At 46.2% G+C, this 13,298-nt stretch overlaps 1 protein-coding gene and 1 long non-coding RNA gene across 6 annotated transcripts in view; one reads left to right on the top strand and one right to left on the bottom strand.

Moving 5' to 3' along the window:
* Positions 1–13,298, top strand: part of Kif9 (kinesin family member 9) — a 52,439-nt gene that overhangs the window by 5,716 nt on the left and 33,425 nt on the right. For 2 of the 4 annotated variants that reach the window (XM_048423742.3, XM_048423743.3), the window contains 6 exons: positions 966–1,063; positions 3,824–3,989; positions 6,946–7,052; positions 8,413–8,637; positions 11,362–11,445; positions 11,713–11,805. In XM_048423742.3, the coding sequence (XP_048279699.1) occupies positions 966–1,063; positions 3,824–3,989; positions 6,946–7,052; positions 8,413–8,637; positions 11,362–11,445; positions 11,713–11,805 (773 nt within the window). The remainder of the gene's footprint in view (positions 1–965; positions 1,064–3,823; positions 3,990–6,945; positions 7,053–8,412; positions 8,638–11,361; positions 11,446–11,712; positions 11,806–13,298) is intronic. The other 2 variants (XM_048423744.3, XM_048423745.3) reach the window with 2 other exon arrangements.
* The window catches only part of LOC125393340 (uncharacterized), a 40,765-nt gene continuing 39,170 nt past the window's right edge, over positions 11,704–13,298 (bottom strand). For both annotated transcript variants that reach the window (XR_007229777.3, XR_007229779.3), the window contains exon 3: positions 11,704–11,790. This is a non-coding gene — a long non-coding RNA (uncharacterized LOC125393340). The remainder of the gene's footprint in view (positions 11,791–13,298) is intronic.

The following is a 13,298-nucleotide window of genomic DNA, read 5'->3' as shown; positions in this document are numbered from 1 at the left end:
GACTAGATCAAGAACACTTAATGAGGGGCTTGAGAGATGATTCAGTGGTTAAGGTGCTTATTGCTGTTCCCAGCACCCATGTCAGGCAGCTCATTACTGCCTGTAACTCCAGCTCCAGATCATCAAACACACCTGGCCTCCAAGGGTCCTTGCACATATGTGACATATACTCATATAGACACACATGAATAAAAACAAAAAGGAAAGAATATTTATGCTAGGGCTAGCAAGATGGCTCAGCAAGTAAAGTACTTGCCTTGGAATCCTGAGGACACGGATCTGATCCTGGAACCCACATGGTAGAAGGAGAGAACTGACTCCATTGTTCTTGGACCACTGCCGCATGTCTCATCCCGTGTGTGTGTGTGTGTGTGTGTGTGTGTGTGTGTGTGTGTGTGTATACATACATACATATGGATAAAGATACTTTATCTATTCTGAAGTTAGTCTGATGGAGACAGAGACATGAAAGAAAACCTCTTAATGAAGAGAAGGCAACTGACTTTAATGTGTTCCAAGCAAGTATGTCAGGAGAAAATAGAGTAAGTGAAGCAAAGCATAAACGGGTTCATCTTAGATACAGGACATTTCTTGAAGCAGCAGCTAAACCCAGGCCACTAAGGAAGCATTCCTTTTGCTTTGGATTTCAGTCTCTTTGGAGTCGAGGTGGAAAGTAGCAAAGCAGCCTATAAGATGGGGGGGGGGGGGAGGGCATGTGCTTCATGTACTTGGTGAGTGGTGATGGGGTTGCAGCTGGTCTCTTGTAGCCCAAGCTGTCCTCCAGCTCACAATGGAGCTGAGGCTGGCCTTGAACTCTGATCCACTAGCCTTCACTTCCCAAGTATTAGGGTTACATGTGTGCACCACCATGCCAGGCGTTCTTTACAGTCTTGACAAATGACTTCTCCCTTCTAGTCGGTATCTGATGATGGCTGCTAAATCCGCTGTTGTTCTCTTCTCTCTAGCTAGAATGGGTACTAGGAAAAAGGTTCAAGCGTTTGTCCGTGTCAAGCCTACTGATGACTTTGCTCATGAAATGATCAAATATGGAGATGACAACAAAGTAAGTGCGATATGATTGCTTTCACCTGTCTGGTCCTTCCTTCCCCAGCTCAGTGTGACCTTATTACCCAGCAGCCATTTAAGGATCAGAGAGACTGGAGAGATGGCTCCGTGGGGAGAGATGCCTGCCTGCCTGCCTGCCTTCCACCAAGTATGAGGACCTGAGTTCTCCTCCCTGGGCCCACAAGTGAAAAGAGAATCAACTCCTCAAAGTTGTCCTCTAGATTCCATACACATGCTGTTGTATGCACGTTCACACACGCGCACACACACACACACACACGTGCACAAATGTGCGCACAAATGTGGATGTCAGAGAGCAGCTTGCAGGCTTTTAGAGTAGATTCTTTCCTTCCACCACATGGGGCCTGGGGAACCAAACTCAGGTTGTCAGACTTGGTGGTGGGGCGCCTTTCCTCACTGAGTCATCTTGCCAGCCTACAGGTAGATCTTTTTTAAACAGATAGTTCAAGAACGAATTGCTCAGGTCTTAAAAGTCCTGGTAGTCAGAAAAGACTTCAAGGACCCTGGATAGTGTGCTCTGTGGGCATGATTTCAACACACAGAGAGGCAGAGAGCAGGAAACTTGGGAGGCAATGTTTAATATGTGATGTTGTTTGTTTTGATTTTTTTCTGGAGCCAGGGTCTCATGTAACCCAGTTGGCCATTTAACAGAGAATGACTTGGAACTCATGATTCTTTGCTTCTCCTCCCCAAGTTTTGGGATGATAGGTACACATCACCACACCTGGTGACCCCTTCTGCTTGGCCATAGTTTTGTTCTTCTCTAGGTGGCTAGGTCTTGGAGCTCGAGTTCTAGCAACCAGTAGAAGATTGCAGTGGGAGTCCCCATCAAGAACTTGGAATTAGCTGGCATGGTGCTATACTGTGGTTTGAACAATTGAGAGACTGAAAGGAAAAATTCAAATACCTAAATTCAAAGCGAGTCTTTGTATCACAAAAATGTCTTTAAAAATGCTTGGGAACTTACCGGGAATTGGTTGAAGGTACATCTGAAAATCTGCTGATTGGCTGTTTTAACTTCTGGACGGTGGCTGTGCCTTAACATGCTGCTATTTCAGCCAACAATTGCAACTCCTCAGTTGCCAGCCTGCTTCTCTAGCAGCGGCCTGGCTGCTCAGGCCACAGAGTGGTAGGAGTTCTGTTCCCGGGTTGCCTGCTCTGTTCCAGCTGCTAAGGTAGCTAAATCTCTCTCATTCTATTTATAAATAAGACTCAAAATTCAAAGACTGGGGTAAAAACCTGCTACATCAGAGAGGCTGGGTCGCAATTAGCTAACCTTTCCTCCTTGCTGGTGTCTCCCAAAGACCCATCTTCGGTTTCCCCAAACCAGAAAAGGCCTCGACACTCCAAACCCCACCCTGCTACTTTCTGAGTCTCTCTTTCTCTCCCGGTTGCCCTCAGGTGCTCTATGGTTACTTTCTCTCAACAGGTTGCAAACACAGCCTCCTGACCCAAGGTTAATTTTATTTAATTAACACAAATGCAAATTTGGGGTTCACAGTGTGATCAAATATCCCCCAATATGCAATTTACTTTAACACAAGTGACTATGTTGGAAAAGTTCAGAGACTTATGTGCCCATTCCATCATTGCTCCCAGTGACTCACAACTGTTTGTGAAGTAAACCCTGAGCACAGTGCAGAGGATAGAGGGGCGTCAGCACCTGTGGCCGCACAGAGGGAGGACAGAGGGGCGTCAGCACCTGTGGCCGCACAGAGGGAGGACAGAGGGGCGTCAGCACCTGTGTCCGCACAGAGGGAAGACAGAGGGGCGTCAGCACCTGTGGCCGCACAGAGGGAAGACAGAGGGGCGTCAGCACCTGTGGCCGCACAGAGGGAGGACAGAGGGGCGTCAGCACCTGTCGCCGCACAGAGGGAGGACAGAGGGGCGTCAGCACCTGTGGCCGCACAGAGGGAGGACAGAGGGGTGTCAGCACCTGTGTCCGCACAGAGGGAGGACAGAGGGGCGTCAGCACCTGTGGCCGCACAGAGGGAGGACAGAGGGGCGTCAGCACCTGTGGCCACACAGACAGAGCCTGAGCCAGGGCCATTGCTTCCAATTTCACTGCTACTCTTGCCTAATTCAAAGCTTCTATACTTAAGGGATGTAGCTAAATCTGATTTAATTAGAACCTGTTAAATTGGGACTGGAGAGAAGGCTCTGTAGTTAAAAGCACTGGCTGTTCTTGCAGAGGACCTGGGCTTCATTTTCAGTACCCACATGAGAGTTCACAACTGTATGTAACTCTGGTTCAGGGGATCTGACACCTTTTCCCAAACTCTGCAAGGTATCAGGCACACATGTGGTACACACACATACATTTACATGAAATAGTCACACATGTAAAATAAATCTTAAAAACTTTAAAAATTTCACATCCTTTGTTTTCTCTGTTAGTCCTCAGTTATCAGTGATTATGTATTTATTTATTTGATACACTCTCCCTATGTAGTCCCGGCTGTCCTGGAACTCTCTATGTAGACCAGGCCGACTTTGAACTCACAGAGATCTGCCTGCCTCTGTTTCCTGAATGCTATCAGAGAACTTTTTACAAAGGTTTCCTAAAAATAACTCCAACTCCCTCTTCTTTGACATTTCTTACTATGTAGACCGTCCTGACTCCAGCTCTTCCTGACTCAGCCTTCCAACGGCTGGGACTTCAGGTGTGTATCATCCACACCTGACTTCTCTCTCTCTCTCTCTCTCTCTCTCTCTCTCTCTCTCTCTCTTCCCCTAGAGCATTGATATTCACTTGAAAAAAGATAGTCGGAGAGGAGTTGTCAATAACCAGCAGACAGACTGGTCGTTCAAGCTGGACGGAGTTCTTCACGATGCCTCCCAAGACTTGGTTTACGAGACAGTGGCCAGGGATGCAGTCTCTCAAGCCCTTGATGGATACAATGGTAATTTAATCAGTTGTTGTTTTATCTAGGACTCTGCGGAGACCCTCCTGGAGGAAAAGGTACAAGAGATACTTTATTCTGAATTAAATAAGACCTACGACCTTTGCCTACTAACATAAAAAGCTTGTCAGCCTGTGGTCTACTGTAGGCATGGTTCTATCCAGTCTCTTACCTTTGCTGGACTGTTAGAAGACCTTGACTTTTCATGGTTCTTAGGTTACCAACTATAGTCTTGTTTCAAATCTCTCAAACATTGGGGTTTTGGGAGGGGGACCTAATCTCAGTCTCAATCTCATTATGTAGCCCTGTCTGGCCTAGTACTCACTGTGTAGACCAGGCTGGCCTCAAACTCACTGAGAACTACTTACCTCTGCCTCTGACTCCTAAATGCTGGTATTAAAGGTATAAGCAACCATGCCTAGCCTAAAAATAACTTTATTGGGAATTTTTAAAATTACATTTATTTATTTTATTTTACATCTCAACCAGTTTCCCTTCCCTCCTCTCCTCCCTTTCTGTCCCCAAACTCCCCTCTGTGTCTCCCTCCCCGCCTCCCTACCCCATCCACTCCTTTGTTTCTGTTCTGAAAGGGGCAGGCTTTCCAGGGGCTGAACAAAGCATGGTGTATCAGGTTTTGATAGGACTAAGCGCCTCCCCTTGGATTAAGGCTGAGCAAGACAGTCCAGTATGAGGAACAGGTTCCCCAAAGCCAGTCAAATAGTTAGGGACCCCCGACTCCCACTGTTAGGAGTCCCATAAGTAGACCAATCTACACCACTGTCACATATATGTAGGTCAGTCTCATGCAAGCTCCCTGGTTGTTGGTTCAGGCTCTGTAAGCTCCTATGAGCCCAGGTTAGTTGTTATTGTGGGTTTTCTTGTGGTGTCCTTGGCCCCTCCTTGGCCTAATGTTTATGGATCTGTGCATCTGTTTCCATCAGTTACTGGATGAAGGCTCACTGATGAGTATAGCAGAATATTGTTCGGCATCATTACATTGACATTTTTCCCCCTCCAGTCACGTTTGCTTCTGTTCCAAGTCTCTGGGCCATCCAGCCTCTGGGTCCTGGCACTCCATGCAGTGACGGGGTGGGCTCACTCTCATGACATGGGTCTAAGGCTGGACCAGTCATTGGTTGGCCACTGCCACATCTTTCTGCAACCCTTACACTCTTCCTTCCCTGTACATCCCATAGACAGGACAGACTGTAGGTCATAGGTTGTATGGCTGGGTTGATGTCCCAATCCCTCCACTGGAAGTCTCACCTGATCACAGGAGATGGCCAGTTCAGTCTACATATCCACTACTGCTAGGAGTCCGAGCTGGGGTCATCCTTGTAGATTCCTGGGAGTTTCCCTTGCACCAGGTTTCTACCTGACCCTGAAATGTCCCCTCATTTCCAGTCATCTCTAGATTTTTATGAACTTATCTGGTCAAAGACTGTTTTAAAGTTTTTTTTTCAAACTCAGAGATCTGCCTGCTTCTGCCTCCCATATGCTGGGACTAAAGGTGTGTGACATTACCACCTAGTTTGGGTTTTGTTGTTGTTGTTGTTTGGTTTTTGTTTTTTGAGACAAGATCTCATTGTGTAGCCTTAGGCTATCCTGGAACTCACTGTCTACACCAGGCTGACTTCATACTCTCACATCTGAATGCTTAGCCTCCTGAGTGCTGGAATAAAGTAGGTTTTTAAACAGGGTTTTGCTCTATATCCCAGACTGGCCTTGACCTTGTACCAGTTTTCCTGCCTCTGCTTCTCCAGTCCTATGATTACAATACAAGCCTGTGCCATTACATATGTTTTGTTTTGTTTGTTTTTTAATCTTTATAAAAGTTAATGGGGCTAGAGAAATGGCTCCTCAGTTAGGAGCACTGACTGCTTGCTCTTGACCCAGGTTCAATTTCCAGCTCCCATAAGGCAGCTCACAACCTTCTATAACTCCAGTTCCAAGGGGGTCCAACACCTTCATCTGGCCTCTTTGGGTACCAGGCACTCACATGATCTACAGACAGACATACATGCAGGCTGTGGCCTGGAGGTAAAGATGGGGCGGGGGGGATTAAGAACTAAGAAGCTTAATAGTCAGGTACTTGGTGCTACAGAACTACAGATGGGCTCTGAATGCCAGCTGAATGACTTCTGGCTCACTGCTAACTGTTTCTGGCTCCAACTCAGATGCTGAATTGGGGCCACTCATTTAAAATCTACCTCTCCAATCCCAGCACCCAAGGTGACAGTGGTTTGCGTCCCGGAGCCTAGTATAATGATGATGTAAAAGGTGCAAATGAAAGTCTTGCCAGCGTAGGCAGTTGGACACAGGTCATGGCCCAGTCATGGTGACCCATTTCTGGATGTGACATGGTACTAAGTAGGAGCCTTGTAGTGTGTTAAAAAATTCTCTTAGAAAGGTATAGGGTCATAGGCTGGCTATCTCAGTACTTGGACAGCAGAAGCAGGCAGTCATTCTTCACTACATAACTTGATGCCAACATCAAACAGTTCAACAAAAAACAACATCAAACAGTTCAACAAAAAAGCTCACCCCTCATACTCCATCTCTTTCTGGAAACTTGTCTCTGTCGGGTGTCTTCTGCTAGCTCTCAGTCCATGGCCTTGAGAAGGACTGGAGTCTAATGCTCCGGCTCCCTTCTATTCTCTCCAAGAAAAGCTGCAGCCACAGCGTCCCCTAACCCTAGGACCAGGTCATCTGGGAAGAGAAGAGTGTAGAGCTCTATGTAGACCAAGGTTGAGGGCACATGTTCATGTTCTGACTGTTTATGTCCCTATTCTCTGTGTACTTGTCCTCTTCCAGTACTGATGTCTTTGGATGTTTCTGCTAGCTACCTTCACTTCATCAAGTGTCCCGGATGACGCCAAGAATGTTGAGGTACAAGAATTGTCCATGAAGTGACTTTTTCTGAATGTCACTCAGACATATCTTGAAATGTTTGCAGGTACCATCATGTGTTATGGGCAGACAGGAGCCGGCAAGACATACACCATGACGGGGGCAACTGAGAATTACAAGCACCGGGGTATTCTCCCTCGTGCCCTGCAACAGGTAGAGAATGGGCCCCTGGTTGGGATGCCACACAGCTACCCTCTTCTCTCCAGGTTGGCTACTAGTGACAGTGGGCTCAGCCTTCAAGTGAACTATAACTAGTACTGGTTCTGGACATTGGGCCTGGGGTAGAGTCGGAGTCCCGAGAAAACCAGGGCTTTGATTTTCAGACAGACTCTCACTGACTTATTAAGCATGCTTCCTTATTTGTGAAGGAGAGAGCAGCCATGCTAATCAGGCTCCCGCTGCTCCCATGTCTGTGACCCTGTAATTGAGGCTTAGGAGGGCCTAATCATGCTTGTTGCTGGCTTTAATGCAGGGGAGCAGCTCTTTTCGAGCATATGTATCATCTTGCTGTGGCTTCTTCCATTCAGTAGCTCCTGAAAGAAGAAGGACAAGGAGCAGGGCATGCCAGCCTTTAGGACTGTGGCAGCCATGGTTCTGGGATTAAAGCAGAAGCCTGGGCAGAAGGGCCTTCCCTTGGGACCTGCTAGCCCAGGTGTTGTGAGGATGCAAAAGCCTTCATCCCGCTGGGCTGGCATGGTTGTCCATGCCTTTAATCCCAGCACTCGGGAGGAGGCAGAAGCAGTTGGATCTCTGAGTTCAAGGCCAGACTGATCTACAGAGTAAGTTCTAGAATAGCCAGGGCTACACAGAGAAACCCTGTCTCTGGGGTAGGGGAGCCTTTCTTATAAACCCCACATGCTCATTTTTCTGAAGTAGTATTCTTACTATCCCATTGTCAAAGTTTCGATATCTAAAGGCTGATGTACGTGTAGCTCACTTGGTAAAGAGCTTGCCTAACATACACAAAGCCCTGGATTTGAGCCCCAGCACTGAAGGACCAAAAAGGCACAGTGGCATGTGTTTGTAATCAGGAAATGGAGGCAAGAGGATCAGAAGTCCGAGGTCATCTTTGGTTACACTGAGAATTCCTGAGCAATTTGGGTTCCTTGAGACCCTATCTCAAAACAAACAGCACACTTCAACATCTCTAGCTGGGCACGATGGCTCATACTTGTAATTCCAGTACTTGGGAATACTGAAGCAGGGAGCTGGTGAGTTGGATAATTAACTGGGCTACATTTTGAATTCCAGTCGGCCTGGGACACAGTGTGGAAGCCTGCCTCAAAACACAACCAACACAATAAAACCGGAAGTCGATAGTCTTGTACAGTAGGCTGACAACACTGGGTGTTGATGACGACCGTCATCATTACATCAGCCAGACTGTGAACCTCTTCCAAACAAGAGTGGTGCTGCACTCCTGATGCTCTCTCCTAGGGAAGATGTGGGCTGGCATTAACTAGCTGGCTGTTGGAGTTGTACTCTTAGTGACTGTGGTCAAATTTCCATCTAGGTTTTTAAGATGATTGAAGAGCGCCCCACACATGCTATCACTGTGCGTGTTTCCTACCTGGAAATCTATAACGAGAACCTGTTTGACCTCCTGTCGACACTACCCTACGTTGGACCCTCAGTCACACCAATGACCATCGTGGAAAACCCTCAAGGGGTCTTCATTAAGGGCTTGTCGGTCCATCTCACAAGTCAAGAGGAGGATGCATTCAGCCTTCTCTTTGAGGTGAAGTAATCAGAGAACCTTCCCTCCCTTGCTCCCCCCTCTCCCTTCCCCCTTCCCTACTTCCTTCTTATTTTTATTTACTTTGATAATCAGTATGAAAATTCATATGCGTTTATTTAGAAAGCTTAGTGTTGAGTAAGAAGAACCAAAACTCATAAAATGTTTTTCATTTAAAGCAACGAAAACATATATTTTAGATTATGTCCTTCTGGTTCTTTCTTTCTGTGAGGTTGTTTGTTTGTGGTGCTGAAGGCTGAGCTAAGGGTTTTATACATGCTAGAAAAGTCCTGTTACTGAACTATACTTATAACTCCCTTTTACCTTTGAAAACATTTTAATTTTTAATTATATGTATGCTTGTGTGTGTGTGTGTGTGTGTGTGTGTGTGTGTGTGTGCAAAGACCAGGCGAGTACATCGGGTTCTCTGAAGCTGACTTACAGGTGGTTATGAGCTTCCTCATATGAATGCTAGGAACTGAATTTGGGCCCTCCTACAAGAATAGTGCTCACTCTTAACTGCTGAGCCATCTCTCCAGCTTCTCCTATGTACTCCTTTATTTTTAAGACAGATTCTTAAATTGCTCAAGCTGAGCCAATTGTAATGGTACATTTCTGTAATACCAGCACTTGGGAGGCTAAGGCAGGAAGATGGCTGAATTTAAGGCCAGCCTGGGCTACATAGTGAGACTTCATCTAAACCCCCCCCTCAAAAAAAAAACCAAAAAACAAAGATGCCACTAGGCAGTGATGGGCACATACCTTTAATCCCAGCACTCAGGAGGCAGAGGCAGGTGGATCTCTGTGAGTTTGAGGCCAGCCTGGTCTACAAGAGCTAGTTCCAGGACAGGCTCCAAAGCTACAGATAAACCCTGTATTGAAAAAATAGAACAAAACAACCCTAAAAAACAAACAAGAACCCAAAGATGTCAAGGCTGGCTATGATGTCACTCTGCAACCCAGGTAGGCTTTGAACTTGTAACCCTCCTGCCTTCACCTCTTGAGTAGCTGGTGTTATAGATCTGTACCATCATGCCTGACCTTACATAGATGAACTAATTGTGTTCTTTTTCTCTCACCCTCTTAGCAGTGCTGAGGACCAAACTCGTTAGGCAAGTTTAGTGGTCTGGAAGTCCAGCTCCCAAGCCACTATCCAGGGTAACTCAGAAGACTTCTCAGGAGCAAAGATTGAAAGATTTCTGTAATAACTTTACATATGGTCTGAGGGTCATATGGATTTGGGCAACAGAGACAGATGTATCTTCATGAGTTCAAAGCTATCCTGGGCTACACAAGATCAATACAGAAACAGATCCAGGTGGTGGTGGCTCACACCTTTAATCTCAGCACTTGAGGCAGAGGAAGGCGGATCTCTGTGAGTTCGAGACCAGCCTAGTCTACAAGAGTTAGTTCAAGGACAGGTCCCAAAGCTACAGAGAAACCCTGTCTCAGAAAAAAAAAATTTCAGCACTAAACGGGAGTATAAAATGGGAGGAGACAGAGGTTCAAGGCTCAGTCTACAACTGCCCAGTCTTGGTAGGGGTAAGACTTCTCTAGTGGCTTGGCTGTTTTGCTTTTCTGTCTTCAGCTTGAACTGCAATATCTGTCTCTGGGCTTTTATTATTCATGCTCCACATAACCATCATGTCTCTATTGAACCAGGAGGCCTGGCAGGTTAGTATTGTAGCATTCAGGGTTCAGCACTGGGTAAGACCTTTGATGATCCCCACCCCCCAGCAACTTGCACAACACCTTCTTGAACAAGGCGCTTCCTTTTATCTATGAGTATTTTGCCTGCATGAATGTGTGTGTACTGCAGCTGGAGGTTTGTCTCTCACCTGGCAGTTCCTGGATAACCACTCTGAGACAAACTATTTGGCTTATCAGCTCGGGCTTATTATTAACTAGCTTTTATATCTTAAATTAACCCATTTCTATTAGTCTATATTTTACCATGAGGCTCATGGCTTATTACTTCACATCTTGCTTCTCCAGTAGCTGCTGGCATCTCCCTGACTCTGCCTTCTTTCTCCCTGTATCTGTTTGGATTTCCTGCCTAGCCTTGTTCTGCCCTGCCATAGGCCAAAGCAGTTTCTTTATTAACCAATGGCAATAAAACATATTCACAGCATACAGAAGGGCATCCCACTTGCTTGCAAGACCCACTGAAGTCAGAAGAGGGCACTGGATGTCTGGAACTGTAGTTAGAGACAGCCTGCTATATGGGTGCTGGGGATCGAACCTGCCATCTCTGGAAGAGCAGCAAGTGTGTGCTCTTAACTACTGAGCCATCTCTCCAACCCCCATCTTGCTTCTCACCATGTCTCATTTTTCAGAAAACACCAGTTTGTGCACTTCACCCCAAATATCGGGTGGTGAAAGTATAGGACCAAACTTCAATTTGTTTCCCTTTTATTCACTTTCAAAAGACATTTTCCGGGGCTGGAGAGATGGCTCAGAGATTAAGAGCATTGCCTACTCTTCCAAAGGTCCTGAATTCAATTCCCAGCAACCACATGGTGGTTCACAACCATCTATAATAGGGTCTGGTGCCCTCTTCTGGCCTGCAGGCATACACACAGACAGAATATTGTATACAAAGTAAATAAATAAATATTTAAAAAAAAAAGAAAAAAAAGACATTTTCCCAGATCATAGTGGTATGAGTGTTAGAAAATTACTCAGATATTTTAGTTTTCGAAACGCTGCATATAATTTCCTCTTCAGGGAGAGACCAACAGGATCATCGCTTCCCACACAATGAACAAAAATTCATCCAGGTCACACTGCATTTTCACCATCTACATGGAGGTAGGTGCACGTTTCTTGTTCAGCATGAGGACGGGTGACTCCTGGGACTGGTGGCTGCTGGGACCGGTGACTGCTGGGACTGGTGACTCCTGGGACGGGTGACTGCTGGGACGGGTGACTGCTGGGACGGGTGACTCCTGGGACGGGTGACTGCTGGGACGGGTGACTGCTGGGACCGGTGACTCCTGGGACGGGTGACTGGACGCTGCCCAGCCGGAAACTCCTCCCGCTGCATTCTGAATGAATTCTGTTTGGATGTTTTTGTAGGCCCACTCTCGGACCTTATCAGATGAAAAGTATATCACTTCCAAAATCAACTTGGTAGATCTGGCTGGCTCAGAGAGGCTGGGGAAGACAGGGGTAAGTGAGGGTTGTGGGGTACCCTTTCAGCAAGCCATGGACCTTGTGGCATAAAGCCTGCGTATGCGTCTCCCAGGCCTGTGGCCTAGGACCCGTGTATGCATCTCCCACACTGAATGCTTGGGAACAACCAGGTGAAGTGGAGCACAGTAAGGGGGTCACTGGAGGGAGAGTACCAGCTGCCAGGCACAGTTCGTACTCTACAGGGCTTTTCTAAACGGTTCATGACACGACTCCCCTTAATCTAGTGCCTGTGTTGGAAATAAACCCGGGTTCGGGACCTCACCATCATCACACAAAAATGGAAGTAAACTGGCGAGTAAGCTTTTACTTTCACCAAAGGTACACAGGTTCATTCAAGTAACAAGTATACCCAGCAAAAAAATATGATAGGTCTTTATCCTAACATAGAGTGCTGTGTCATTTCTCCATTGGCTGGGGTCTGACCTCACAGACTTTGGTGACTGACTAGTTTTGAAAAGTGGCACAAAGGAATTGGGGTAAAGTGTCAGCCTCTCTGGGTCATCACATTTTGGAAATACAGCGGGGTTTTTACATAAAGAAACAGTTTTTACACGGTAGGGAGATGCAGGAACACCACAAAGTTTTCGTTCCTGTGAGCATTCTTTGGATGGGAACGATTTGGGTTCCTTTTAATTATCCCTCCCCTACTTTCAGTATTACTTAGCAAATGCTCCACACTGGTATGATTTTTCTCTGTGTTTGAATAGGAATATTCACAAGCATGTTTAATTTCAAGCATATTTTTGCAAAAGTATTTTAATACAAAATTTCATGAGAGTATTTTGAGGAGTATTTGCATGTGTGTGCATTACTATATTTGTGTAAATATTATACTTGCTCAGGTATTCCATGTACTTTTGTATTTGCATCAGGGCGCACCTTGGAATGAGTATCATATGAATATTCACATATATATTCTTTTGGTCTGTTTTCTTGTTTTTCAAGACAGGGTTTCTCTGTGTAGCCCTGGCTGTCCTGGAACTCCCTATGTAGACCAGGCTGGCCTCGAACTCAGAGATCTGTCTGCCTCTTCCTCTTCAGTGATGAGATTAAATGTGCGTACTACCACTGCCCAACTTGAGTGTACGTATTCTTGTTTGCATCAACTTTCATGTGAATGTTCCTGTGAGTTTCTTGTTGTTTGGTTTTTTGGTTGGCTGGTTGATTTTTTAAGACAGGGTTTCTCTGTGTAGTCCTGGCTGTCCTGGAACTAGCTCTGTAGACCAGGCTGACCTCAAACTCACAGGAATTCTCCTGTCTCTGCCTCCCAAGTGCTGGTATTAAGGTGTGTGTCACTACTGCCTGGCTCCCTGTGAATTTTACCATTACAGTTATCAGTAGCCCAAGATGGAAAACACTCCCAACTTGGAGGAAAAGGTCCTGGCTATGGGAAGGAGGCCCCAGCCTGACTGTAGACTTTTGTATCACTATAAACTAGGAAGGGTAGACGATTTTAATAGGGTAGCCTC

This window comes from Myodes glareolus, chromosome 4, assembly GCF_982192425.1.
Source record: "Myodes glareolus chromosome 4, mMyoGla1.1, whole genome shotgun sequence".
Taxonomy (NCBI): Eukaryota; Metazoa; Chordata; class Mammalia; order Rodentia; family Cricetidae; genus Myodes; species Myodes glareolus.
The sequence above is the reverse complement of the archived record's forward strand: the minus strand, read 5'-3'. Positions and strand labels throughout refer to the sequence as shown.